At 42.9% G+C, this 26,681-nt stretch overlaps 2 protein-coding genes across 9 annotated transcripts in view; one reads left to right on the forward strand and one right to left on the reverse strand.

Annotated features, from left to right (window-relative positions):
- Nucleotides 1–26,681, reverse strand: part of MCF2L2 (MCF.2 cell line derived transforming sequence-like 2) — a 201,161-nt gene that overhangs the window by 67,398 nt on the left and 107,082 nt on the right. For all 4 annotated transcript variants that reach the window (XR_009544755.1, XM_060172039.1, XM_060172040.1 and 1 more), the window contains exon 15: nt 24,369–24,454. Coding sequence is in view for 3 of the 4 variants with exons in the window: in XM_060172039.1 (XP_060028022.1) it covers nt 24,369–24,454 (86 nt within the window). In the remaining variant the exon portion in view is untranslated. The remainder of the gene's footprint in view (nt 1–24,368; nt 24,455–26,681) is intronic.
- Nucleotides 2,400–20,607, forward strand: B3GNT5 (UDP-GlcNAc:betaGal beta-1,3-N-acetylglucosaminyltransferase 5). 5 transcript variants are annotated; one of them, XM_060172045.1, is made up of 3 exons: nt 2,400–2,503; nt 6,538–6,654; nt 16,601–20,607. In XM_060172045.1, the coding sequence occupies exon 3, from the start codon at nt 16,933–16,935 to the stop codon at nt 18,064–18,066; it is 1,134 nt and encodes a 377-aa protein (XP_060028028.1). In that variant the 5' UTR covers nt 2,400–2,503; nt 6,538–6,654; nt 16,601–16,932; the 3' UTR covers nt 18,067–20,607. The 5 variants fall into 5 exon arrangements, with proteins under 5 accessions (XP_060028028.1, XP_060028026.1, XP_060028027.1 ...); XM_060172043.1 differs by having other exon boundaries at nt 6,538–6,627; XM_060172044.1 differs by lacking the exon at nt 2,400–2,503 and adding an exon at nt 3,365–3,846.

A 26,681-nucleotide genomic window follows, 5' to 3' on the forward strand; every position in this document is an offset into this window, starting at 1 on the left:
GTGAGGGGGGACACCCAGAGGTCCTTGTATGGAGTCAGCAGGGGGCTGGCTGGCAGGAAGGAGGCAGACAAGGAGATAATGCAGTATTTTAACAGGAGGCACTGTATTATCAAGAAAGGTGTTTCTGGAGCCAGAGCACTGTAGTGATGATACCCGGATGCAGCACGGGGAAGGCCACTGCCTGCTCTAGGAGGTGCTCTGCAACTCGAGGGGGGACTCAGGTGCCCTGTGGAAGGCCCCTACCCACTCTGCTCTTCATGACAGAACAAAGTGCTCAGTCTCATTTATTGAAAGGAAACACACAGACACTTTTTAAATAGCTATGAAAAAAAATCTAGATGAGGACGAAGATTTAGTGTTTTTTTCTTTTCCCCATCAAAAATAAAAGCAAGCAGTCCAGGAAGTGGCACAGTGGGTGGGACATTAGACTGTCAAGCACGAGGTCTTGAATTTGATCTCTAGTGTTGCATGTGCCAGAATGATGCTCTGGTTGTCTCTCATGAATACATACATACATACTTACATACATATATATACACACACACACACACAAACCTTTTCCATGAAAAAGGGGAAGACAGGCTCATCATGTCCTCAGTGTCATGGTACCTGCTTAAGCAATGAAGAGACCATTAAGAACCAATATGTAGATGTTTCTGGATCTCACGGTCAGGATCTGCTTTACGGAGGACTAGAGAACTCTGAGAATGCCAGGAAAAGAAAATTGTAACATCAAGATGGTAAATGGGAAACATGAGAGGAGGAAAAGAGAAATCTGATGAGGAGAGAGGACACTAAATGGTGAGTAGAGGCTCTTACGTCCTCTCTGGGGAGGGACAGGCACACAGCTTGCTCTAGACTTTTCCAGATGGCCATAAGAACCCCCTAGGTATTTCTTTCTTTCTTGTATAGCAAGACCCAGGGCAGCCACTCTGGGTCATTTTGCTGTCCCATCTCTCACATACAGCCTCTCCTCTTCTCCCAGCAAAAGTCAGACATCCTTTTACCAGTTTTCTTATTTTTGAAAAAAATTATCCATCTGTGGCACCTGTCTGTATAGAGGCTGGTGTGAATATCAATGTTTGGGTCAGTTTTGAGTTCTGGTGGATAAAGTTCTAAGTGTTCACACTTATGAACATACATCTCCAGACATGTGGATCTCTGTAGCTTAGTTCCTAATGATCTGAAATGAATATGTTGGTAACTGAAATTTACACATAAATACAACATAAAAGGTGGTTGCAGGGCATGTATGTGGGATCACTATAAGGATTTTATATCATGTAGATAAAGAAAAGAAGGTGATCTGTACTAACAATGGATCTGCTTATTTGTACTGTCAGTGATACAGAGAAAGATATGGAGCAAGGGGGGGACTGACCAGAGCACTGCTCAACTTTACTTTCTGGTCGTGCTGGACAGAACTTTGGGATCTCAGAGCCTCAGACATGAGAGTCTCTTACAGAACCACTGTGCTGTCTCCCCAGTCCTACCTGTGTTGTTTTAAGAGGGCAAATGCGTGTGGCACTGTAGCCCAGGAGTTGCTAATAGCAGTGTCAAGGTATGATCCCTATTGGTAAGAGGTGAAAAGAATTGTGTGCTTGAAAATATGCTGATAGGCTAAAAGGAAGCAGTTATAAAACATCCTAGGAATCCACAGTGTGAAACAAGCACGATGTTGTGTATACAGTTTGACTCTAGCTCCACTTTCAGTCATACCCTCACCCCTGGCCTGTCTTACTCCTTTTGCAGCTACAGCTCCCAAACCTTTATTTTACTGAAGTAATATGGGTTATTTTTATTTTCTGTTCTGTCTTGAAATAAGTTCTACTTTTAACCTATTACCTTTGGTCATCTTTTACAATAACAAAACAAAATTTGTATTTTACTGTAGCACTTGGGTTAATCGTTTGCCTTCTGTTATGTTCTGAAATATGTCCAATTACAAAATCGGTCAAAATGTCACCTCTGCTGATGGGTGTTTGTTCTGTAGAGAGACAGCTAGAATAACATTTGGGAAACTGGTCCCTGGGGCATTATCAGTAATCTCTTTCCTTCATCAGAAATGTATATTCTCCGGATTTTGTCGACGTTAAGAGCACTGAGTGAGTGTTCTGCACGGGAAAAACAGCTGGAAGAGGACATTCATGTGAATTCTGGTTGGAAGTGGAGTACCCGGGAGGTATTTGCAGGAAAGGTCCCACAGAGCCGGAATTGGCTGCGATCCAGCATCTTGCAGACGCGCGGGGTGTGCAGGAAGCAGGAATCTTCTCCTCCCCCCCGCCCCCGCCCCACCCAGCACCACCCCGCCCCGTCCCGCCCTGATTGGTGCCCCGCCCCCCCCCCCCCCCCCGCAGAGGCGTGTCAGGCGTGTCCCGCTGGCGCTGCAGGTCCAGCCCTAGACCAGGACTTAAAGCTGGCTTTGCTACTGCAGAATCCAGCTATTAAACCCGGGGAGAGCACAACTCTCGTTTGGGAATTTAAGGAGCTAGGCTTGGACTAGGTGAGTTTTGCTTTAAGCCCTCTTTGCAGTTAAGCTGGGATTAAATGTAAAATCGTCAGGAATGAGTTGCTCCTCTTCCCATTGTATTATTATTGATAATTTTTAAAGATTAATTTACTTACTAAATAATACAAGAGTTAGAACTAGAGCATCAGTGGCACATGCGTTTCCTATGATTGAATTTGGAACTTAATGTACGCACATCCGGCGCTCTCCCCCTGTGCAACCTCCCTCACCGCCTCCCACAGTGTAGAAAGGAAGGAAAGAAGGAAAGAAAGGAGGGAGGGAAGGAGGGAGGGAGTGAGGGAAGGAGGGAAGAAGGAAGGAAGGAAAGAACTGCAGTAGTGCACGTCAGTTTGCTGTAAATTAGTTTCTTTTCTCAGGCTCCCAGAAACCCAATGCACGAGTGGTGTGACTAGATGCCCTTTAAGCATGTTTGCCTGCGCTTACACTTTGGAGAAAGTACGTTCTGCTGTGCACCAACATGAAGTTCTAAGGCCCAGGTTCAATCCCCGGCCAGAGTTGAGCTATGGGGGTGGGGGGAGAGGGAGAGAGGTGGCGGGGAAAGAGAGAAAGTGGGTAATTAACTCAGTCAAAACTGAACTTCCTTTCGGAACAGGTTCAATCCCCAGCCAGAGTTGAGCTGTACTCTGGTGAATGGAAGGAAGGAAGGTAGGAAAAAAGAAAGAGAAAGAAAGAAAGAAAGAAAGAAAGAGAAGGAAGGAAGGAAGGAAGGAAAAAAAGAAAGAAGGAAAAAGGGTAATCAGAGATAGAACTTAGTCAAAACAGCTCCGGAAGATGAGCGTGCTAGGGCATGTCCTGAGCCTAAGGATCGAATCGACTAGGAGACGCTACCTCCTCCTGAGACCCTTGGAGTTCATACTCTGGATCAGCCGCAGGATCTTTGGAAAGTGCCTGGAGCCTCCTGCGCCCAGAGTGGCGGCGCCTGGCGGGTGGCTCCGCCGCCCCACCGCGGTAGCCGAGGCGAGCAGTGGAGGGCGTCCCGGGCCCTGCGCTCCTGCCGGCCGCTCCTTTGTGCCGGGCAGCTAGGGCCGCGAGTCTCGCCCCGCCCCTCTGGCCGGCCTTCCTGCTGCCTGGCAGGCCTTCTTTCTGCCTGGCCAGCCTGGGCGAGGTGGGGGCCGGGGAACGGCTCCAGGACCCCCGCTTGGCACGTGCACCGGGCCCGGAGCGCGCGGCCCAGCGCTGGGAGCCGGGAGCGAGAAGCCCGGGCCGCCCCTCCGCCGCGGGGCAGCGCTGCGGGGCAGGAGATGGTTTCCCTCCCGGGAGCACCTTTGTTCGCTCCGGCCCGGGGGCGCCCAGCGACTGAGCAGCCGCCCAGGCAGGTAGGCTGGGGTGGGATGGGGACCCCGGGGTTTCTGGTGGTGGAGATCAGTTTCGGGGCGCTGAGTGGGGCTCCCCCACTTTGAGGAGCTCAGCGGCGGAAATCCTCCCGAGCGCGCCCGCCCGCCTTCCTGGGTTTCCCAGTGCGGGCTCCCAGCTCCCGGGCTGCAGGGCGAGTTGGGCGGGAAGTCGGGGTGGCGGGGCGGGGTCCGCCTGGCTGGGGTTGGGGTGGGGTGGCTGGAGCCCGCGGTCAGCGTCCTGGAGCCGGGAAGCAAAACTGGGAGCCTTTTCGCCACGCTTTCCTGTAATTTGGCTGAATATTACTTAGCATCCAGATGTGACAGTCAACTGTTTACTCTGAAGGTCCAGCTAGGCTTTCCCACTCGGCAGCTGAGTCTCTGACGACTCATTCTATTTTGTTTTTCTTTCCTAGTGCCGGCTTTTTCGTTGTTCTTGTTAAAGGGACACCAGTGTGATTGCACAGTGGCTGGTGGCTCGTATTGAGGGTGATTCCGTGATGAAAGGACACCCATCAGAATTGCATGTGCTCCTCTGTGCCTTTATTTTGGGAAAGTTTTTCTGGTCTCCATGGGGCAAAGGAAAGGGATGTGAGAAGCTGAAACTGACCCAGAAAAGGGATGGTTGAAGGCAGTTTTAGTGTATTGAACGATGGCGCCAGAGGTTTTGACTTTATATATATTAAAAAATCCCGTATGTTGATTTTATGCCTTACCATTGAGTAGTGGCTTTTTTTTTTTATGAGGGTGGGGGAGGGATCAATTCTATACGTCAGAAAAGGGCAAAGTCAGTAACTGACTGTTAAGTCTCACTACACTCAACTCTCCTTTTACTTCCTGCTAATACCCTACAAGATACAGGCTTCCAAATAACTTCCTCTCTGGCTCACTGCTCCCACTGTGTTTTGAGCACCCGCTGAGGCTGACTCAATCTCCCTGAGGCTCCCCATGAAGCTTTAAAATGGGGGTGCTTGTTGTGACAGGAAGTTCTAGGTGGAACTCTGTAAGAAATGAGGGATAAACCAGATGCATAAATGATATAGTGCTGTAAGTCCTTCAAGCACACACACCACCCCCCAGGAGGTGGTGAATAATTTTCAGAATAAAAGTGCAGGCTGCAGCAAGCAAAAAATGTCATTTATATTTCAGAGATCCAACTTCCTTTTTATGAGACTGATTTAAGTGATACAATCATAATAATAACTTTCTGATTTTTCAAATATAGAACGGCTTGGGTAACTCATGGGCTTTGAAATGGGTCATCTTTTAAAATGGGTCATTGGACTACAATCATTGCTCTTGATGACTTTCAAATTTCAAATAGTGTTCCTTCCCCAGGACCAGCCACACTAGAATCGACATAACAGAACACAGCCACATGGTGGGCAGAAATTGGGAGGGATGCTGAAGGAAATTGTCTCAGCTTAAAGTAAAGAAGTTTCCTTTCTTTTCTGTACTCAACTGATCTAAAATTGGCATTTTATGGCATGTTTTACTTTAAAAAAAATTCCTATAATGATTAGAATAACCTTGTGAGGCCATGTATATATTGTATTCATCTCTCAGAAATGGAGGGGAAGCAAATTATAACTAGAGTTCTACCATCAGACATAGAATCTCTGCCAAGAGTTACTTGGAATACTGCAAATCTAGAATATTTTTCAGAACGGTTTGCCTATACCTAGAAGGCATTGGAATCATCACATTTAAAGAAGAGTGAACTGGTGGGAGACAAACTCTGAATAAATAAAAATGATCTTTTTACATTTCGGTGTTGTAAATTCAGAGGCTGGCTCTGACCTGCCATTTATTTTTAAAAGTTGTCTTCCCTAATGAAGGCTGTAACACTTTGAAACTAGTTTTCTACAGAAAGAAATGCTGTGTCAAGTCTGTTGGCAGCAAACCTTCAAAAGTCTGAGTTTAAAGTACTGTTTGTCCCTGAGATTTCATATTTTATTTTATTTATTCCTTTCCCACAACTCTGTATACAATGTTTTTTGAATACTGCTCCAAGCAAATTAAGCTAAAAGGTGGACTTAAGTTTCCTTCTCTGTAATTCACACAATCTTTTGGCTATGTCATCTTCACTGAGATGTATTTATAAGTGCTTGCAGGGACTCCGTATTTCTTAAAGGTTTATTTATTAACGAGAGAGAGAAAGCTAGAACACCACTCTCAAGCTGCCAAGGATCAAACTCAGGATCTCGTGCTAGAGAGTCCAACACTTCATCCACTGAGCCATCCCTCCAAACACAAACCATGTTCTTTCCTACCAACTATAATGGGAGACCATGTGTAAGTTGTTCACTCAGTATTTGGATGAGTTATGTGATTCTTAACAATCAAATCAGGTATTCAAAAAGAAAAAAAGTATCATAGTCAATAAATATTTTGAGAGATAGTATATTAAGAGCAGAATGCATCATTCTGAAAGGAAAAAGAAAAATCCCTAAGCTTTAGAGTATCAGCCACCTAAGTAACTAAACCATCACTGTTACTACACTTGAGCAATTTCTAGAGAAAAGAAATCAGCATACTGAACACATGGTCAGCATTGCAAGTCATCCTCAGAAAACCCCATGGCCAGTATAGATATACTCGTCCAGGCTGACAATGAATAAGCTGCTTCCGTCTCTATTCTCAAACCCTGCTTTCTCTACTCCCCGCCTCCTGCAGGTCTGGACTCTGTACATTCCGCTGGTATAGGATCTACATTGGAAACATGCCTGAGGCCTCCCCAGAAGACTGCCAGTGGGCTGCGACACAGTATGTGGGCGATTAGTATTTGCTCAAGTAGGTGTATGTAGACATCACCTGCTTTCATGGTTGCCTAAAAGAACAAGATGCTTAATAATGGTACTTAGCTTATAATGACTGTTGATCAGTTGAGACACCAAGATATATGCACTGCTTATTGAGTAGTAATGCAGTCATTATTGTTTTCTGTACTCTTTAATTTCTTAGATAGCGCTTACAAATAGAATGTGAAGAATAGGACCTGTGAGCTAACCATTGGAAGACAGGCTTAACTGTAGAGTTTTTATACATTTGGGCTTCTACTGAGTTATATTATTGCCCTTTCTTTTTCTAAATCACTTTTTTTCATTTCATAATTTGATCTCAGCTGTGTGTGACTCCTCTCCTTTCGTTTTATTCAGTGCTTATTCATTAGCTTATATGCTTAAAGTGTCTGGGTCCTGTAATGTTTGCTTTTCCTTCCTTCCTTCAAATATATATACACCTTTCTTATATATGCATATATAGGAATATGAATATATATATCTGTCACTGTGGATCTCAACCTGGGGAGTTGTCTTTGTAGAAAAAAAGACCTTATGTACTAAAGACAAGAAAGAGAGTTAGAAGATCACTTTTGCCCAGTGTCTAGTGCTATTAGGATTAAAGAAAATAAGGAGGGGGAACTGAGATGGGAAGTTAGGAAAAGGGTATATATTACTTAAAGGGAGAGGGAGAAGGAGAGCAAGTTCGGGCTGGCAAAGTCCAAGTGGTGGCAAACTCCAAACTTCAGACAGAAAAGCAAACTCCTTGCCTTCCTGTTCCGCTTCCCTGCCCCAGTCCTGAGGAGGAGAGCAGCTGTGATTCCAGGTGCGGACAGGTCTCGCGCTGATCGGCTCTTTCTGAGCTGTGGTATCTGGAATTTTCTCTTCGTTTTTAAGTAAGTTTCCTTTTTTATTTTTAATTACATCTTTTTATTTATTTCTTATTATTGGATAGAGACAGAGATAAATTGAGAGGGGAGGAAGAAGTAGAGAAGGGAAGAGATAGATACCTGCAGTTCTGCTTCACCACTCATGAAGCTTTCTCCTTGCGGGTAGGGACCGGGGCCTTGAACCTGCATCCTTGCATACTGTAATGTGTGCCCTTAACCAGGTGCCCACCGCCTGGCCCCAGTATCTGGAATTTATGAAGACTGTGATTAAGAGGTTAAGAAGTTAACCTTTAGTTTTCAGTTCCTTAGGATTTGTCTGCCTTAGATTGCAGTGAGACCTTGTAGACAAGCTAGGCATTCAGAACAGAGCATGCTGCATTGAAAACACACCCATGATAGTAACTACTGCCAGAGTAAGCAAAGAAGCTCATGCAGACAAGAACAAAACTGACAAGAATTGCATTTTAAAGAGTAAGCACCACAGGAGAGAATACAGAGGTCCGAGCCTGAAATTGAGTAAAGGAACCAAGCCTGAGATAAACTTTATATCAGATAAAGTCTGAGAACCACTTTGTATCTGAACTTGTGTTCTAGAGTCTGCATGTTCAAACTAATTACTGAGAAATTTTAGTGGTTTTTTTTTTTCAATATACCACCTTTAAAATATACTACTACTCTAGTGCTCTGCCACCACTTTCCTTAGCCCCTATCTATACTTAAGGCTGTCTTTTCTAGGTTTTTCATCTGGTACTACCTTGTCTTTGTTTTTTCCTACACCCAGCACAGAAATCTACACCCATGCTTTGCATGTAAAGAAACACAACTCAGCCAATATAGGTGGGGAGCTTGTTACCATGTGACACTGTATTACAATCCAGCCTTCCCTTCTGCCCATATTCATGTTGAATTCGAATTTAGTCTTTGGATAAAAACTAATTCTGTGAATGTATTCTTTGTGGAGGGACACTGGTTCCAAATGGCTTCTGATCTCTCCCACAGCTGGAGTTAAAGTTTTCTAGCTAGTTGCAGGCTCAGAAACAAGTAAACACAACAACTGCATAGAATTTTTTTTTCCTTTTCCTCCTTTACAGACCTTATGTCTGAAATAAACACTCAGACTTTAATTAAAAAATACAGTACCAATTAAAAGTCCATTTACTTTTTCACACTTAAAATTAGAGTTGGAAATGCAAATGTCAAGTTACTTCCTCCCTCTGGAGCAAATGGGATAGGCAATTAATCCGAAACAGTAACAAGTGGTGTTTCTTAACACGTTTCCTGCAGCTAAATTACTGAGAAACATCCAAGTGGCATATCTTTTTCAGCATAGTGGGGGCTTTTTACTATTCCTGATTTCTTTTACACAACTGTGAACTAGCTCCTGTGAACTAGTACTGGCTATGGAGCTGAACAGAAAGACGAAGATCAGAACGAGATGGGAAAATATTTAAAATGTGGTACAAAATGTAACATAAAGGTGGTGTGATACAGATATTTATCTCCTTTTACATACAAAGAAATTGAGAGGGACTAGAGGAAATAGAGAGGGAGAGAAAAGGAGAGACACCTGCATCTCTGCTCCAGTGCCCGTGAAACTTCCCCACTGAAGGTGGGGACTGGGGACTTGAACCCAGGTCCTTGCACACTGTAACATCTGTACTCTATTAGGTACCTAGTCCCTATCCCCATATATAGACTAGAATAACTGCCATATTGCAGATCTTTCTGTTCTTGCCTGTGACAGATTGCTTTTCGTCCTTCAAGTACGTAAACTCAGTTCATTCTTAGGCCTCCTGCTCAAACAGGCCTGGGCTTATGCTAAGAGCATCCCTCGAGACACCCCCATCACGTCTGGGGCTGTCTGGCAGTGGCCAGATGTCTGTGCCTGCCTGCCGTTTCTGCTTGCTGTTCGTGGAAGCTGTGTTTGATAAGTCCTGTCCTCCATGAGACTATAGGCACTCTGAGTTAGAGACTGTAAGATGCTGCTTTGGAGTCCCCACTGTGCCCGGCATCAGTGTTGATCCAATTAAATACTGGGCAGTAGGGCTGTTTAACTTGACCTGAAGGTGTAACCCTCCCTTACTATCTTGAAGAAAATTTTAAAATTTACAGGAGGCTTTGCATAATATTTGGGGTCACAAAAGCAATCTCAATAAAGAGATGATTTGACAAGAGGAGATAGGGGAAATAATAATCAGGAACATTTATAGAGAAAGCTATAGCCTCTAGATCTTTTTTTTCCAGAAATGTTTCTTGTGAAGAAGCAGTCTTTAGAGTGTCTGGGAGCAACCTGCTTCCAACCTGAGATGTTACTAATTTATTTCTTATCTGATGTTCCTGCATCTCTTATTCTGTATGTTTCTGACTTTTCTTTCTTTTAAGAAATGTTTAAGATTATATTTATTTATTTATTTATTATTAGAGAGAGAGGTTGAAAGGGGAGATAGAGTGGGAGAGACACCTGGCAGCACTGCTTCACCACTTGTGAAGCTTCCTCTTGCAGGTGGAGACCGGGGATTTGAACCTAGATCCCTACATGTAGTCACATGTGCACTCAGCCAGGTGTGACACCACCCAGCCTCCTTTCTGATGTTTCTATCAGGAAAGGATATTGTAGATATTTGGTCCTACCAGTTCAAATAGAAGCACACACCCAAGTTATATTCCAAATATTTGCATATATTCCTCTGAGTGACTGTTTTCTCCTCTGAAGTCCTTCCTGCATCCTATTTTCAGAAGACTCTGAAGTTCTCTGTAATTTCTGTCACACCTTCATCACAGCACAATGACGTTATCAGTTCCCTATTTGCAGATGAAGTCACTGCAGCAGAGTGCAGGCAGTGCTGTCCAGGTTACACAATAAACCTGGCCCCCCAGAGGGGGCGGCTCTGGAGTTTCCAGCCTGTCAGTGGTCAATAAAGCGAGGTGGACATACAAAGGGAGCCACACCCATAGCGTTCTGTCTGTGGGCCCTGCTGAGCTTGCATTCATTAACAGAATGCCCAGCATTTTGCTTGTCCATATTGGGCAGGCCTGTGGGCTTCTCCCTGACCTTTCCCCCTATGCTTCAGTCTGCTATGCTTTAGAGAATCTTTATGGCAGAGGATCAGAAAAATCACTGTTCTGAGCTTCATCAGCAAAGCTAATGCCAGGGACAGTGCCAGTTACAGTTAATGAATTTAGATAATGGAAGTGTTTTTGCCAGCTAGTGGCTGTGTTCAGTTTGGAGGAATGTGGGTACTCTTTTGTTATACAAGAAACTGGGGGTGGGGATGGAGCTGGGCAATGCTACACTTACAAAAGCACATGTAACCTGGGTTCAAGCACCTGGCCTCCATTTGCAGGGGGTGGGAGGGTGGGAAAGCTTCACAAGTGGTGAAACAGTGTTGCAGCTGTCTCTTTTCTTTCTCTCCCCGTCTCTATCTCCTGCTTTCCTCTCAATTTCTGTCTCTCTCCAAAAAAAGAAAAAAAAAAAAAGCCACCAGGAGTCGAGCACTGGATTCATTGTACAGGCACCAAGATCCAGTGATAACCCGGTGGCAATAAAATACATATACTACATTTAAACAAAAAAAAGAAAGAAAAACTTGGGTACTATAAAAGAGTAATTTACCTTTCCTAAGTCTTCCCTTCATCAGACCAGCTCTGTCAGTTAGGTCTGCTATGATGTCTGTAAACAATTAAGCAGCTTCAGAACTTCACCCACTGAACTGAACCTAAATCCATAGGATGGGTTAGTGGCTTTGTCATTTTTAGAGATCTCCTGACTGAATCCTTGAAGCGAATTGCAAACAGTGAAGAAGTGTAGGATAAAGGGTGTGGAGTGGGCATAGAGGGGAAGTGCTGGGTTGTATCAATAACAGGAGGGATGCAGGCAGCAGTAGCCCAACCTGACCGGCAACTAACCCCATCACTCGCTGGAGGGAAGCTAGAGCCTGCTGTGAGTCAAGCGTGCCTGTAGTTACTGCAGGAGTTAGGCTTGTGCTCTCGCAAGAAGCTCAGATTTGCCATAAAACTGAACAGGAAAACCAGCCAGCGTGATACTTTCCCAAGCACAGCTGCTTGGAAAGGAGAAGTTGAGTTGGTTTGTGATTTCAAAGGTTACTCTCCTTTTTGTTCCCTTCTCTATGTCTGTTAGAATAGAAGGGCCTATGAATTTCAGTTGAGGATTTTCTTAGAACTCTTAAACATTTGTACTGTCTTCAGGCCTGCCTTGAAGAATTCGGTTTCTGGGGCAGACAGGTGGCTTACCCAGTAAAGCAGACATGTTCCCGTGCCTGGGTGTGAGCACCAGGCCACCAGGTAAGAGTGTCTGCGGGGGGTGGGAGGGGGGCTACAGGAGCAGTAGAGGGGGGCTGTGGTTTCTCTCCTTCTCCCTGTCTCTCTCTCTCTCTCTCACCCCCCTGTCTTTCCCTCACTAAATAGGGAATAAAAATTTTTTTTAAATGGCCTCTAGGAGTGGTGGAGTTGTGCAGGTAGTAGGCCACATCGATAATCCTGGTGGCAAACAAACAAAAAGACCACACAACTACCAGATGGCTTCACTCATGTGAGGAATAGATTCATTAGGAAAAAAAAATATTAAAGGAACATGCCCATTAAAAACTTTGTGAGAACTATGGTGATTGAGGGGAGTGAGGACAGCACTTTGGAAGGTGCAGTGACTTACACATGACATGTATGGTGGGGAACCATATACTTGAAATCTTAAAGGTTTTTTGAAACCACTGATATAAATCACTTAAGAGTAAAATGAATAAGAAGTCGGGTGGTAGCGCAGCAGGTTAAGCGCACATGGCACGAAGAGCAAAGATTGGCGTAGGGATCCCTGGCTCCCCACCTGCAGGGGAGTCACTTCACAGGCAGTGAAGCAGGTCTGCAGGTGTCTTTCTCTCCCCCTCTGTCTTCCCCATCTCTCTCCATTTCTCTCTGTCCTATCTAACAATGACAGTCACTAACCTCAACAATAATAACCACAACAACAATAAAAAAGAGTAAAATTAATAAACAACAACAAACAAAAAACAAAAACAAAACCACCCTGCACTACCTACTGAGGCACCTCCCCAGTTGAAATCTCTAGAAATGACAGCAGAAGGGCTTGGTGGTGGCACACCTGGTTGAGTGCACATATTGCAATGTGCAAGGAACCTGGTTCAAGCCCCCAACCCCCACCTGTACAAGGAAGCTTCACAAGAAGTGAAGCAGGGCTGGAGGTGTCTCTCTCTCTCAACCTCCCCCTTTCCTTTCAATTTCTATTTGTCCAGTGTACAAAAACATAATAAATAAATATTTAAGAAAGAAGAAATGGTAGCAGGGGCCAGGCAGTGCTGAATGTGACTGAGCATGCGTTTCAGTGCACAAAGACACAGACAGGTTCAAGCCCCCTGTCCCCACCTGCGGGGGGCGGGGGGAGTTTCACTAGCAGTGAAGCAGTGCTGCAGGTTCTCTCTGTCTCTTTTCCTCTCGTTCCCCCATCCTCTCTCAATTTCTTCCTGTCATATTAAGCAAATAAAGAAATAAAAGTCTTTAAATAAAAATTTTAAAAAAAGAAATGATAGAGCTCATTTCAGATAATGTGTTGCTTTGCCACGTGCAGAACTCATGTTTGAGCCTGGTCCCCACAGCATTGAAGGCAGCTTCGATGTTGACATGCCTGTCTCTCTCTCTCTCTCTCTGTGTTTCTATCTGAAAATAAAATAAATAAAAATAATAAAATTCTGTTGCCTTGTCCTAATAAGCCTTTAATGCCTTCAGTGTATATTACAGAGGAAGCAGAGAGGAAGTTGACCCTCAGAGATGGGCTTTTATCTAAGTGAGCCCGCTAAGACAGAGCACCAGTGCTATCTCTCTAGGGAAAGTGATTTTTGTAGAGTTTAGGCAGAAGCCACCATCTTTCTTACCCTCCTCTCCAGAGTGTGAGCCCCTCCTCAGCCATGACCAGCTACTCTAAGGGGAGGATAACCAAGACTCTTCTGTCCTGTAGAGCAGAGTTTCTTATACTTTTGATGGCTGAGTGCCATAAAAATACTCTATACCACAAACCTGAAGTCACATGGACACAAACCCCAAAGTTTCACAAAACAATACTTAGACTATTGTGTGTGTGTGTTTGGCTCTCTGTGTCCGGCCCTCCCCCTCCTTTTACAGGTTATAGTTTCATCTCTACGCTCTACAAGGTAAGATATTGCCTATGCTGATTTTTCTCAGGGCAAAGTCTAAGCAGGGCTTTGCACTAATCTCCTGCCCTTCGTGGACTTTTTTCATGGCTGGACCGTGTGGCTACTTCCCTAATAAGGGGCAGATAAAGGGATGAGGAGACAGCTGGAGGCATGAGACCGGAAGTTGGGGAGTTCCAAGATCATGGCCCCGCCCTAGCTCAGGACTGCTCATGAGGGCAGTTAATCTTATGGCAAGGGGACGTCACTATTTCACTAGCTGTTGCAGCCTGTGTTGTTTGCTCCCTTTTGAGCTGTTCAGAAGCCCTGAGAATGATGTATAAACCCTGAGGGGAGATCCTGCTCCTCTAGACAAAAGAATGTGGCTTACTTATGGGAAGCACTGGGGGCAGAGTTTGTGTGGGTGGAAGTGGTTTCCAGGGATGGACAAGAAAAGGGAGGGTGTGGGACAGACTGTCAAGGCATCCTGAGACCTCCAGTCCTTCCCATGTGACCAGCTCTTTTAAAAAAGAAAGAAATAGGTAGTTGCAAGATAGTTCCCCTTCCAGTGAGATTCATTGTAGCAGACTCAGAGAATGCCTACTAGGCACCCGGCACTGATTAGAGAACACTGAGAGGAAGGTCTTGACATTCTCACAAGAAGTTTACAGTAAAACTGGCAAAGTCAGTTAAGTCTCAGTACAGGAAGACAGGAGTAATACAAAATGAGAAACACTCTTGGTGGGGAGTTGGCCCCCATACAGACTTGCTAGAGAATGACTCTTGTGGACTTGATCAGGGTGAGTAGATTTCTTTCTTTTTAAAAAATATTTAACTCCTTTATTTATTTAGGATAAACACAGACTTTGAGAGGGGAAAGGGGAGATGAGTGAGAGATAGCTGCCTGCAGTACTGCTTCACCATTTGTGAAGCTTCCCCCTTGCAGGTGGGGACAAGGGGCTTGAACCCAGGTCATGCATTCTACCAGAGGCACCACTGTCTGGCTCCAATAAATTTCATATTGGCAAGGAGGCATAGAGTGAAAGCTGGTATGTTTGACATGGCAAATGCAGTTAGGCTTTCAGCCAGTGATTTGATACTGTGAACAGGCGGGCTGGGGGTGATCTGAGGGAGTTTAAAGAGCCTGGTCAGTCTCCTGGTTAGATCTAAGTCTGAACAGTCCCTCTGGCTGCAGTGCGGATGGTGGGCTGGCCAGGGCATCATTGTGTCTGCTGCATGTCTGGGTGAGAATCCAATGTGATGTGTGGGGATAATGAGGAAGTGAGAGGACGTGGTTCACAGGATGAACTAACTGGATGTGAAAGAGGAAGAAAATGGTATCTAAGTGCTGCCAGATACAAAGAGAAGTGAAAATAGTAGATTTTAGAGGAGGAGATAGCTGATTGGGTTAGAAATGACAACTGCATGTTCTGGTATCCCTATTTTTTTAAATTTTAACATTCCCATTTAATTTTCATAAAGATGGTTGAGCCAAGTGATGCTGCCTCCAGTCCCCGCCCCCATTTGTGTTTTTGCATGCATGGTACAGTCTAACAATCAGTAAGTGAAGCTGAAGCACTGCCTCACCAGACTGTTTGTTGGATGGCTTCTTTCTCTCTTTCTTTCTTTCTTTCTTTCTTTCTTTCTTTCTTTCTTTCTTCTCCTTCCTTTTCTCCTTCTCCTTCTTCTCTTTTTTTAATCAGAGCACTGCTTAGCTAATGGTGGTAGTGTGGACTGAACCTGGGACTTAAGAGCTTCAGGCATGGGAATCTTTTTGCATAACCATTATGCTATCTAACCCCACCCTACTCTATATCTTTCTGCTTTCTAAGATGTGGTGCTGACTGAATTTCCATATAAAAAAGTGCGGAAGGGCCAGAAGATAGCTCAACAAGTAGGGTATGAGCTTTGCTGTACACACTGCCTGGCTGTGAGCCCTGGGACCATGTAGGAGTGTCATAGACCTGGGGGAAGCCTGGTGCCAGAGATAGTCTCCCTTTCTGTCTCTCTCAAAGAACTAAGCACAGAAAGACAACTTGAAATTTTAGGGTCACAAAACGTGGACTAGAGAGCTTTAAATATACTTTGAAAATAATATTTCAACTCCTAGTGACTACAAGCCTTGATTTAAAAGTTTTCTTTTATTCTCTTTCTAATCTTATCTGGTGCAAGCTTAACAGATCTTTTTTTTAATTATTAAGAAATTTCTTTTATTTATTATTGTTATGATTTTAGAATTTTTTCCATTCATTCAGTATTTTGCATTCAGTTATACAGCTACTTTCATTTTAACTATATTCTAAGTCAGTGTATTCACGGAGATGGGCATTTGAGGAATTAGAACTTTAAGGATCTATAGTCACAGCTATTTTGGTGGCTTTTTTTTTTTTTTCCTCCAGTGTTATCGCTGGGGCTTGGTGCCTGCACTATGAATCTATTGCTTCTTGTGGTCATTCCCCCCCCCCCCATTGTTGTTGTTGGATAGGACAGAGAGAAATTGAGAGGGGAGGTAGAGAGGGAAAAAGAGACCTGTAGACCTACTTCACCACTTGTGAAGTGACACCCCCCCACACACCCCTGCATGTGGGGAGCCAGGGGCTCAAACTGGGATGCTTGCACTTGTCCTTACGCTTCACACTATGTACGCTTAACCTGGTGTGCTACCATCCAGCCTCTGCCTTCTTTTATCTTTCTTTTCTTTTTTTTTAAAGGTTCAGAGATGGGAAGGTGGAATAACTCTTCTTTTCTTGCTTAACCCCTTCTTCCATGCATATTCCTCAAGTAAATACTTCCAGTACCATCACTTTGGGTCAGATCCATGTTAGCTTTTAAGGACTGAAGAGTAGTAGTTTGTTGCTTTTTGGTTACTGTAATCTATTTACTTTTTTTTTTCCTTTCTGACTCTTAACAGAATGCACATTGCTCTCACAAAAAAGAAACTCCATGGATCAAGTGCATGAGGCCAGTCTGCCACCAGAGTGAATGAAAGATGCCAGTAGGGAAAAATTCTTACGTGCCAGTGACCTCAGCCTACAGTGTGCTTCACACTTTCGTAACCTCAGAGGCAATGGAGCTAGAAGAAAGCATTGTGTGAGAGAAGAAGCAGCTCCTTTTGCATTGCCTGTGACCAACAGGTATTAAGATGGACAGCTTTTCTCTGAAAGACAGTGCTCTGCTGTCTCAAGAAGGCAGTGCCTATTTAAACCTGGTCTTGACTAAGAATTGAGCCGAACGGATGTCAGAATGTTTCTGAGTGTCAGAAGGGTAAAAAAATGGCAGTTTGCCCAGTTATCTGCCATTTGCTTTATAATGAGCCTCATGTTTTTTTGGGAACCGATCGATAATCACATTGTGAGCCACATGAAGTCCTACTCATACAGATACCTCATAAACAGCTATGACTTTGTGAACGATACCCTCTCTCTTAAGCGCCGAACTCATGAGGCTGCTCGATACCCATACTTGATTAACCACGAGGAGAAGTGCCAAGCACAAGACGTGCTCCTTTTGCTGTTTGTAAAGACGGCTCCTGAGAACTACCACCGCCGCTCTGCAATCAGAAAAACATGGGGCAACGAGCGCTATGCCCGCTTTCAGCTGAATGCCAACATTAAGACTCTGTTTGCCTTAGGAACGTTTTCAGACCCATGGAAGAGGGATGCCCTGCAAAGAAAACTCGCTTGGGAAGATCAAATGTACAGTGACATCATTCAGCAAGACTTTGTGGATTCTTTCTACAATCTCACTCTTAAATTACTTCTGCAGTTTAGCTGGGCAAATAGCTTTTGTCCACATGCCAAATTCCTGATGACTGCAGATGATGACATATTTGTCCACATGCCAAATCTCATTGAATACCTTCAAAGTCTAGCCCAGATGGGTGTCCAGGACTTCTGGATTGGCCGTGTTCACCGTGGTTCCCCTCCCATTAGAAACAAAGGTAGCAAGTACTATGTCTCCTATGAAATGTACCAGTGGCCAGCTTACCCTGACTACACAGCAGGCGCTGCCTATGTGATTTCCAATGACGTAGCCACCAAAGTCTATGAGGCATCACAGACACTCAACTCTAGCCTGTACATAGATGACGTGTTCATGGGCCTCTGTGCCAATAAAATGGGGATATTGCCACAGACCCATGTGTTCTTCTCTGGGGAAGGCCAAGCTCCTTACCATCCCTGCATCTATGAAAAGATGATGACGTCTCATGGACATGTCCAAGACCTGCAGGACCTTTGGAAGGCTGCCACAGACCCTAAAGTGAAGGAGGTTTCCAGAGGTTTCTTTGGTCAGATATACTGCAGGATAATTAAGATATTACTCCTTTGCAGACTCAGCTATGTGGACACGTATCCCTGCAGGGCTGCCTTTGTCTAGAAGTACTTGAATGTTCTATGTTTTCACTGTCATTGAGCCAAATCTGGATGAAAAATCTTTCAATGCATTGCCTACTCCCAATTTGAAGTGAACGTGAAACATGAAAGAAATTTTTTTGGTGGTCCACTCTATCGGAATGTTTCTTTGATTCTAGAAGCTGTTCAGTATAACTTAACCTAGTTCATTGCCTAAATTCATTTCAAGGAATTTATATTTAGAAGAGAAGAATGAAGACAAACCTTAAGGGAGATTGATGTTCTCAGGCAAGGCCCCGTGTATATTGGAAGCATAGTGATGCTATTAAAGCGTGTTGGTATTAGAGCAACTTTTTGGAAAATATCAAATGAGTGTATAGTTCATTTCATACAAAGGAATATCTTTAGACCAGGTTTACAAGTTTATTTTTAATTATTAAGCACTTGATGTAGAAGACAGAGGCAGAGAAGACTTCCATAGGTGAAAGTCTTGTTCTTAAGAGACTTAAAAAAATTACACCATTTCTTTGCAAATAACCAAATTCCATTATTGTCATATCATGTAGTTCTTTTACCCAAATAGTATTGGAGTCATTTTAAAAAATGTATACATATGTATTTCTTCAAAGTTTAATGTGAAATTCAAGAAGTCACTAGCTCTGCGCTAGCTGGTGTTTTATGTGGTGTTTAATGAGTACTAGGAAATAACGCGAAGCAAGGGCAGTTTGCTACTTTTATAGGCTCCCTCTGTAAAGAGAAATCACTGTAAAATCAAATAAGCTGATTTTAACAGTTTGTTTGAAGGTGTTTTTGTGTGGTTTACATAGAGGAATAGACAGAGAAACTAAAAGAAAAGACAGAACATTAAAAGGCTCTGTTCTCCATTTATAGAATACAATCAATCTCTAGTGCTTAAGTCATTACTATCATTACTAAAACTAACCCATCCTTCCCCAACAAGGTCTCATAAATCACAACACCTTGTTCCACATTCAGATTTTAAAACTGAAACTGTAAAACATCAAAGTCATATCTAAAAAAATAAATCCATTTCAACAAAATAGCTATCAGAGGTAAAACAGATATTCCAAACTTACAAAGAGAATAAAAGTGATAAAAAAAGAAGTCACCATTTTAATCAAAAAGATGTGCCTGATATTAAGGCAGTTGGTTGCATTTTTTTTTCAAAGGTGGGTCAAAATTTAACCATCATGCAATCAACTTCCCCTCACTACAGAAAGAAATAGATGATATCTGCTGCCAGGAAGGTGGAGGGAGTTAGATGGGGCCAAATCAGTGACTTCTGCAAAAGCAGCTGAACTGACTATTAGAACTTTGTCTGCAAAGCTGCCTGTTAGGGGAAACTAAGATGCTTCATCAAATACATCTAAACCATGTAAACTGAAAAAACTGAAAACGAATTCACTAGATCCACCAGGAAGATAAGACCCATATATCTATATACCTTTTTTTTCTTTTTTCCCCAGAGCACTGCTTAGCTCTAGTTATGGTGGTTATAACTAGGGGATTGGAGCCTCAGGCATGAAAGTCTTTTTGCATAGCCATTATGCTATTTCCCCTGACCCTACATACTTTTTTTTTTTTTGCAGGTAGCTTTTTAATGTTTACAGGTTTTCTCTTCTATTTTGAAAATTGAAGCTTGTTTACATTGACTGCTCAGATAATTTAGAATCTTTAACTAGTGATAATACTACAGTGTCAAACACTCTACACAGTTCCTTCCAGAGTTGGTTCAGGGTCTTTAGATCATTTTCCCTAATATTTTCTGACCAATTTTTAAAACTGTAAAGAACAAAAGCATGTTTTGACAAACCAGGTTTATAATTAATTTTGTTAGTTGATTATTTAATAACTGCTAGCTCTTGAGTATGCATGCCCTATACATATATATTTGTAACTTTTTTTTTTTTGTAACTTTTAATTGGCCATTGTTTGCAAACTTCAGTGTCTCTGACCATGGAAATAATCTTGTTTACAACAGTATTTTTTGTGAAGTAACTATTTATTTAGGAACATGTTCTTTGACTGTGTTCCTTTTTTTTTTTTTTTTTTGCTTAGACTACACTGGGACAGGGTTAAATTTCAAGTATGAAAGCACTTCCTTTTTTAATAGGATGGGAATTGCTAGATGCTTCCTTTATCAGAGCTAAGTACTCAAGAGAGTGCTTGTAACTAGAGGAGTGCAACCTTTTACAAAGGAAGGATGAAACTTTCTGGTGCTCCAGTGCAGGGTGTCTTAAACCATTAACAGAAGAGGGGGCCGGGTGGTGGTACATCTGGTTGAGTGCACATGTTAAAGCCATTAACAAAGCGGGGGGAAACTAGTAGCCTGGAAGGCCACTTGGCATAGAGAATATGGTGGCGCAGTGTTATTGCTAAAACCTTTTACCTCTTGGTTGGCATGCATCTTTTTTCCATATTATTAATTTTATATCAAATGTTAAATATTTATATGATTTGAATTTTGCTCTTGTATGGCAAAATAATTAGTGAGTTTTTAAAAATAAACCTATGATTTCCAATAAACAACTTTAGTTGTCAGCAAGTGTGTGTGTGTGTTAGCAAAGGATTGTACACATCTATAAACACCATCTGTTTGTAAAATTAGCTTGTTCTGTTTAATGTCAGAGATGCCTGTCATACACTGTCTTAATCTTATTCCTGTCCAGACTTGTTGGTGTGTCCAGAATACAGTATTATTGTGTTCTCATTTATGGGTCACTGAAAATACTACTTTTGTTAAGTGATTTATATAGGAATGTCTAAGTAAGAGAATTCTGTTATTTTGTCCTTTAATTTTTTTTTTGTTATCTTTATTTAAAGAGACCGTCAGAAATCGAGGGGGGGGGAAGACAGAGACAGGAAGACACCTGCAACCCTGCTTCACCACTCATAAAGCTTTCCCCCTGCAGATGGGGACCAGAGACCCAAAGCTGGGTCCTTGAGTATTGCAACATGTACAATTATCCACCACTGCCTGCCCCCACTCCCCTTTTTTAACCAGAGTTCTGCTCAGCTCTGGATTCTGGTGGCAGCAGGCATTGAACCTGGGAACTCAGAGCCTCAGGTATTTAAGCCATTTTGTGTAACCTTTATTGCTTGAGTGAGCAGAGCTAATTGTTCAACGAAGGGTGAAACTAAGTGTAGCCTTGGTGCCTTAAGAAAAGACCCTCTTTTACTTTATATCATTAGTTGTCCAAAAGTAGATTTAATCTCTTCCTGGTCTCTTAAAGTCAGGGATATTCTTATACATGCTTTAGATGTCTGGTATGTCAGTTTACTTAAACATACTACCCACTCATCTGCTTTTCACACAATTCTGTTCAGTTGCTAACCCTGTGAGTCCACTAGATTTTTCAAAATTTGTGAACATCTGATTTATCTGGTTAGAATTGAACTTTCTTAATTATTATTTTCTTATTTATTTAATTTTTTTTATTAATCCCCTTTTGTTGCCCTTGTTTTGTTGTTGTTGTTGATGTCGTCATTGTTGGATAGGACAGAGAGAAATGAAGAGATGAGGGGAAGACAGAGAGGAGGAGAGAAAGACACCTGCAGACCTGCTTCACCACTTGTGAAGCGACTCCCCTGCAGGTGGGGAGCCGGGGGCTCAAACCGGGATCCTTATGCTGGTCCTTGTGCTTTGCACCACGTGTGCTTAACCCGCTGCACTGCTGCCGACTCCCTATTTTTAATTTTTTATTTATAAAAAGGAAACATTGACAAAACCATAGGATAAGCGGGGAGTACAACTCCACACAATTCCCACCACAAATGCTACCATGATGTCAACCAGACTTCCCTGGACAGACAACCCCAATGTGTCCTAGAGCTCCACTTCCCCAGAGCCCTGCCCCACTAAGGAAAGACAGAGACAGGCTGAGAGTAAGAATAGAACTTTCTACCTGCAAGACATGGTTGGGTGTTTGTAGTGGTTACCAAAAAAAAAAAAAAAAAAAAAAAAAATGATTAGCTAGAGAAATGAATTAAGTTGACCTACATTTGGGACTCAATGAACATTATAAGCTGCTCTGAGAATCTGACCAGAGAACTTTTAACATATAGGGTTATTCATTCTGCTATAATAATCGAAGAAACATTTTTTCCTTGTCACATTACCCCACAATAACTGCATTCTGCAGTGTGTCAAACCACAATCACAGTTTTTCAGTAAGGAAAATATTAGAAGATGTTCCTTTGCTACATGTCTCATAGGCTGCTTACTCTCTCCAGCAGCAAGTCTCCCACCTGGTTTCCAAGACTTTCTCTTCTATTCTCTCCCTTTCTCCTTTCATTCAAGACTATACTTTCAGGGGCCAATTCTATAGTTTCTTTTCCTCCTCCTTCATTCTCTGTAGCTTTCTTTTTCTCCCAGACACTCTGACCCATCACAATTCTCATTTGTAACCACACATTACACAAATTTATTTCCTTTGCCAGGAGCACCTTTTCTCCCATACTTGTTGATACCTTAGAAATCCAAACCCTAACTTTGTTTCTCCAATAAACATTTCCTGCCCTTCCTGAAAACTAAATACTTAATCACTTATATTATTGTGCTACATACTAATTGACTCGGTGTTTTGTGTTTTTTTTTTCTCTCAAAAATATTTGTTCAGGTGAGAAGAACTATACACAGTGCTATTACTATGTAGTGCCCCAAAATATTTTCCAAATATATTAAAGTAATGCTATTCAGGTAAGCCACCTCAACATGAAACATTTATTATTCAGAACTGCTAAAAGACACTATCTGGAATAACAGTTTACCAAGACTACTTAAAAGTTTACAGTTTATTCAGTAGAATCTAAATATTTATGATATACCAACGAGCATGTTGTACATACCAACTCTAGTTCCAACAAGTTTGTATTAACCATCAAAACTCTACAAAATCAAGAGTGAATAAGGAAATACAGATTAAACTATTACAACAAAGTTTAGGTGATACTAAGCTGGTGATACTAAAACAACAGTCTGAAAGCTTCTGTCTCCTGCTTAATCTGCTCACTAAATTTGCCTTTTCTCAAAGTTCTTCACAAGAGTCATAAATGTGTGTTTAAAAAAAATTTTTTTTTAATGGAGCACTGCTCAGCTCTGGCTTCTTATGGTGTTGGGCCTCAGGCATGTAAGTCTTTTACAATTTCCCCAGCCCCAAATATGCATTTTTAAAAGGTTTAATAATCTCTGTGTGGGAGGCCGTACACTGCTTAGCTGTGAACCCCAGACCCTCAGGCCTGCACCCCCACTGCTCTACCACTGTGGCATCTCCCCCACCACATGGGTATTCTTGTTTCATCAACTGTTCTGTTTTCCTTTGTATTTCTCATTAGAAGTATGACTTAATGGCCTGAGGTAAGTTAACATAATTCTTCCACAAGCTTAAAGGTAACTTAAAGGATGAATGTATGCCCATGTGCCATAACTTAAAGACAGTAAAGACTCGCAATCCGTATGTTTCCCAGGGCGACTTTATTCATTCCACAGTATTGTTTTTCGGAGACCTGACTAGGAACTAAACAGCCCTAGAGTCAAAAGTAACTCAAAAACTACCAAGTAAGTAATAAGCCAACAAGCTGGGTGGATGTGATTAGTGGTAGATTAGAGGTAATGGATATTCTGAGCACAAGAAAGACTCTTAAACAATGAATTTCCTCCTTATGCTTTTGGTCCTAAGGGCTCTGATTTTGGCACTCTGAAATGGCAAACATAATAGATACAAGTACCTTCCTGTGGGCCAACTTTGCATTATGTTTGTATAAACTGGGTCTTTGAGAACAACCACAACTTAATGGCATTTAAATGCTTTAAAACCAATAATTCAATCAATGTCAATCTTAGATTATGACTACTATTTTTTATCATGAATCCATCTGTTTTAAACATTGGATATCTCTGACGACTTGGTTTATGTCCCTTTCAGCTCTCTCCGTTGCTTTTGAGAGTCAGGAATTTTGTTCTCAAGTAGATAAAATGAAGGTTCAGACATAAATAGAATACACTTGGTTGGCCTTTGAACAATGCAGGCTAATGTGAGGATTTTTTTTTTCCTATCTATGGATTTTGTATGCATGGATTCAGTCAACCATGGATGCCAGTTGGTTGAATCCACAATATGAATTAATTCCCTAGAAATAGCGATAGCTAACGCTAAGTGATTTTTTTTTAACCTTTAGTATATCATTTTGTCTGTAAAGGCTATGTGATGATATTTGAAACAAGGTGCATGTACACACACACACACACACACACACACACACACACACACCCAGCCCCCGTGACGTCACAAAGGAAACTAATCTTACCTGCTGGGGGAAAGACTTTCGGGACTGTTCAGATGCTCAGGCACAGGGTTCTCCCCATCAGGGCTGTTTCCAAGCAGCTCTCCATTCTGCAGTGGAAGAAACTTTGGTTAGAGAATGTGTTTGGTCTGGAGCAAGGGGCTCAACCTCAATGGATTATTTTCCTTTCCCCCAATGCTTCTTTCTGTCTTTTGTATTTTCCAGATGAGCAACATGGTGATTTTTTCATCTTTCCTTCATGAGGTTTTCCCCAACTACTCTGAACTGGTTAGTTTTCAGATTTCTTCTAAAAAATATCAAAACTGGGGTCAGGTAGTAGTGTACCTGGTTGAATGCACATGTTATAATGTGCAAAGACCAGTGTTCAAGCCCCCAGCCCCCACCTGCAGGGGGATGGTGAAGCAGTGTTGCAAGTGTCTCTCTTTCTCCCTCTTTATCTTCCTCTTCCCCCTAAATTTCTGGCTATCTCTATCCAATAAGTAAACAAAGATAATCTAAGAAAAAGGAGAGAAAGAAAGGAAGGAAGGAGGAAAGAAAGAGGAAGGGAGGGAGGGAGGAAGGAAGGGAGGGAGGGAGGCATGAAGGAAGGAAGGAAGGAAGGAAGGAAGGAAGGAAGGAAGGAAGGAAGGAAGGAAGGAAGGGAGGGAGGGAGGGAGGGAGGGAGGGAGGAAGAAAGGGAGGAGGGAGGGAGGGAGGGAGGGAGGAGGAACGGAGGGAGGGAGGGAGGGAGAAAGGAAGGAAGATTAAAACTTGTAGCCTGGGAGCATTAGACTCACAGCAGGAAGTCCTGAATTTGATTCCTGGTACTGCATGTTCCAGAGTGATGCTCAGTCTCTATATCCCATAAACAAACACACGTACACATCATTTGAAAAAAAAACTAAACATATTCTCAAAAGCAGATCTCCTTGCTTCTTAAGAATGAAATTTTAGGGCCAGGCAGTGGTGCAACTGGTTAAGTGCTCACATTTGAGTGTGCAAGGATTTGGGTTTAAGCCCCTGAACGCCACCTGCAGGGGGAAAATTTCATGAGTGGTAAGCAGGGCTGCAGGTGTCTCTGTCTCTCTCTCTTATCTCTTCCTCCCTTCTCAATTTCTCTGTCTCTATCTAATAATAAGTAAATAAAAAGAATGAGAGTTTATTAATATCGCACACTTCTCCCTTCCCTGTTGAATTCCCAAAACAAAGATTTAGTAGTTGAGGTCTACGGAGTAGAAGGAGCAGTAGTGTGATCACTTGACACTCTCCACATTCTTTGCTGTAGGGGGAAGGAAATCAAGGCTTGGAGCAGCCTAGATCTGCTCAAGGTCAGACAGAACTAGACACAGAGATGAGGTGAGAGTGGCGCCCACTTCCACAGGCTGGTGATTACAAGTTTCTGGGGGCAGCGCCCCAGAGGAGCCTGGTCACTGATGTAGACTGCAGATCAGCTGGCGTCTGGAGGTCCTGCTCTCAGAGCGTGGACCAGCTCAGTGAACCTCTCTGTATTTGGACTTCCTCCCCATTCAACATGGAACCAGAGTAGGACTTATATACAGAACAGAGGTTTTTGTTCAGAGCAACGGTAGACATTTAAACCTCCAGGAGAGACCCGACTTCGCTGAAGAAACAAATTTCCATGACATCAAGAGACAGGTGAGCTTCACTCATGTTAATTACTGAGAGGAGTAAGTCGATCCTCAGTCAGCGTTTGAGTTCTTGCAGCCCACCTGCTATTACTCTGTGGGAGCTATTTCACATGCTCACAAAAGAAAGGATTGATTCAAGGAGGGCCATCTGGCAAGAACATTGTCAAGGGCACTGGATGAGTAAGCCTGAAGGTTCCCTGCATCCTAGAGTTAGACAATGAATGAGCTCTCCCCAGAATGAGAAACAGATCAGGTAAGTTTCACTTGGGAAGGAAGTAAGAATGGCAGGCTGCTCAGGTGGTTGTTGACATTTGAAGAGAGACCTCTCCCTGGATCAACAAAGTGACCATTCTAAGGTTTTACTATCCACACTGCTGGCCACAGAGACAACTATCCAAAGCTGTTTGAGTGGATGAAAGGAAAATGGACCTGCGACACCAATAGAGGAGTGCTGGGGATACCAGCTTTGCGAATTAACTCTAAAGTAAAAGCGCAGGGGCTAGCTCATCTGGTAGAGCACAGACCTTACCATGGGCAAGGACCTGGGTTCAAACCAACAGTGCCACAGGGGTGCACCAGGTACAGCATTAGGGAACACTTCATGAATGCAGGAGCAGTGCTGGGGTGTCTCCCCTCCCACATACACACAGAGATGGTCTAAAATTAAAAAGTAAAGAGAGATCCATTG

This window comes from Erinaceus europaeus, chromosome 14 (genome assembly GCF_950295315.1).
Source record: "Erinaceus europaeus chromosome 14, mEriEur2.1, whole genome shotgun sequence".
Taxonomy (NCBI): Eukaryota; Metazoa; Chordata; class Mammalia; order Eulipotyphla; family Erinaceidae; genus Erinaceus; species Erinaceus europaeus.

What these genes read in the sequence shown, in the direction of transcription:
- B3GNT5 (XM_060172045.1), top strand. Translation starts at nt 16,933, where the DNA reads ATGTTTCTGAGTGTCAGAAGGGTAAAAAAATGGCAGTTTGCCCAGTTA.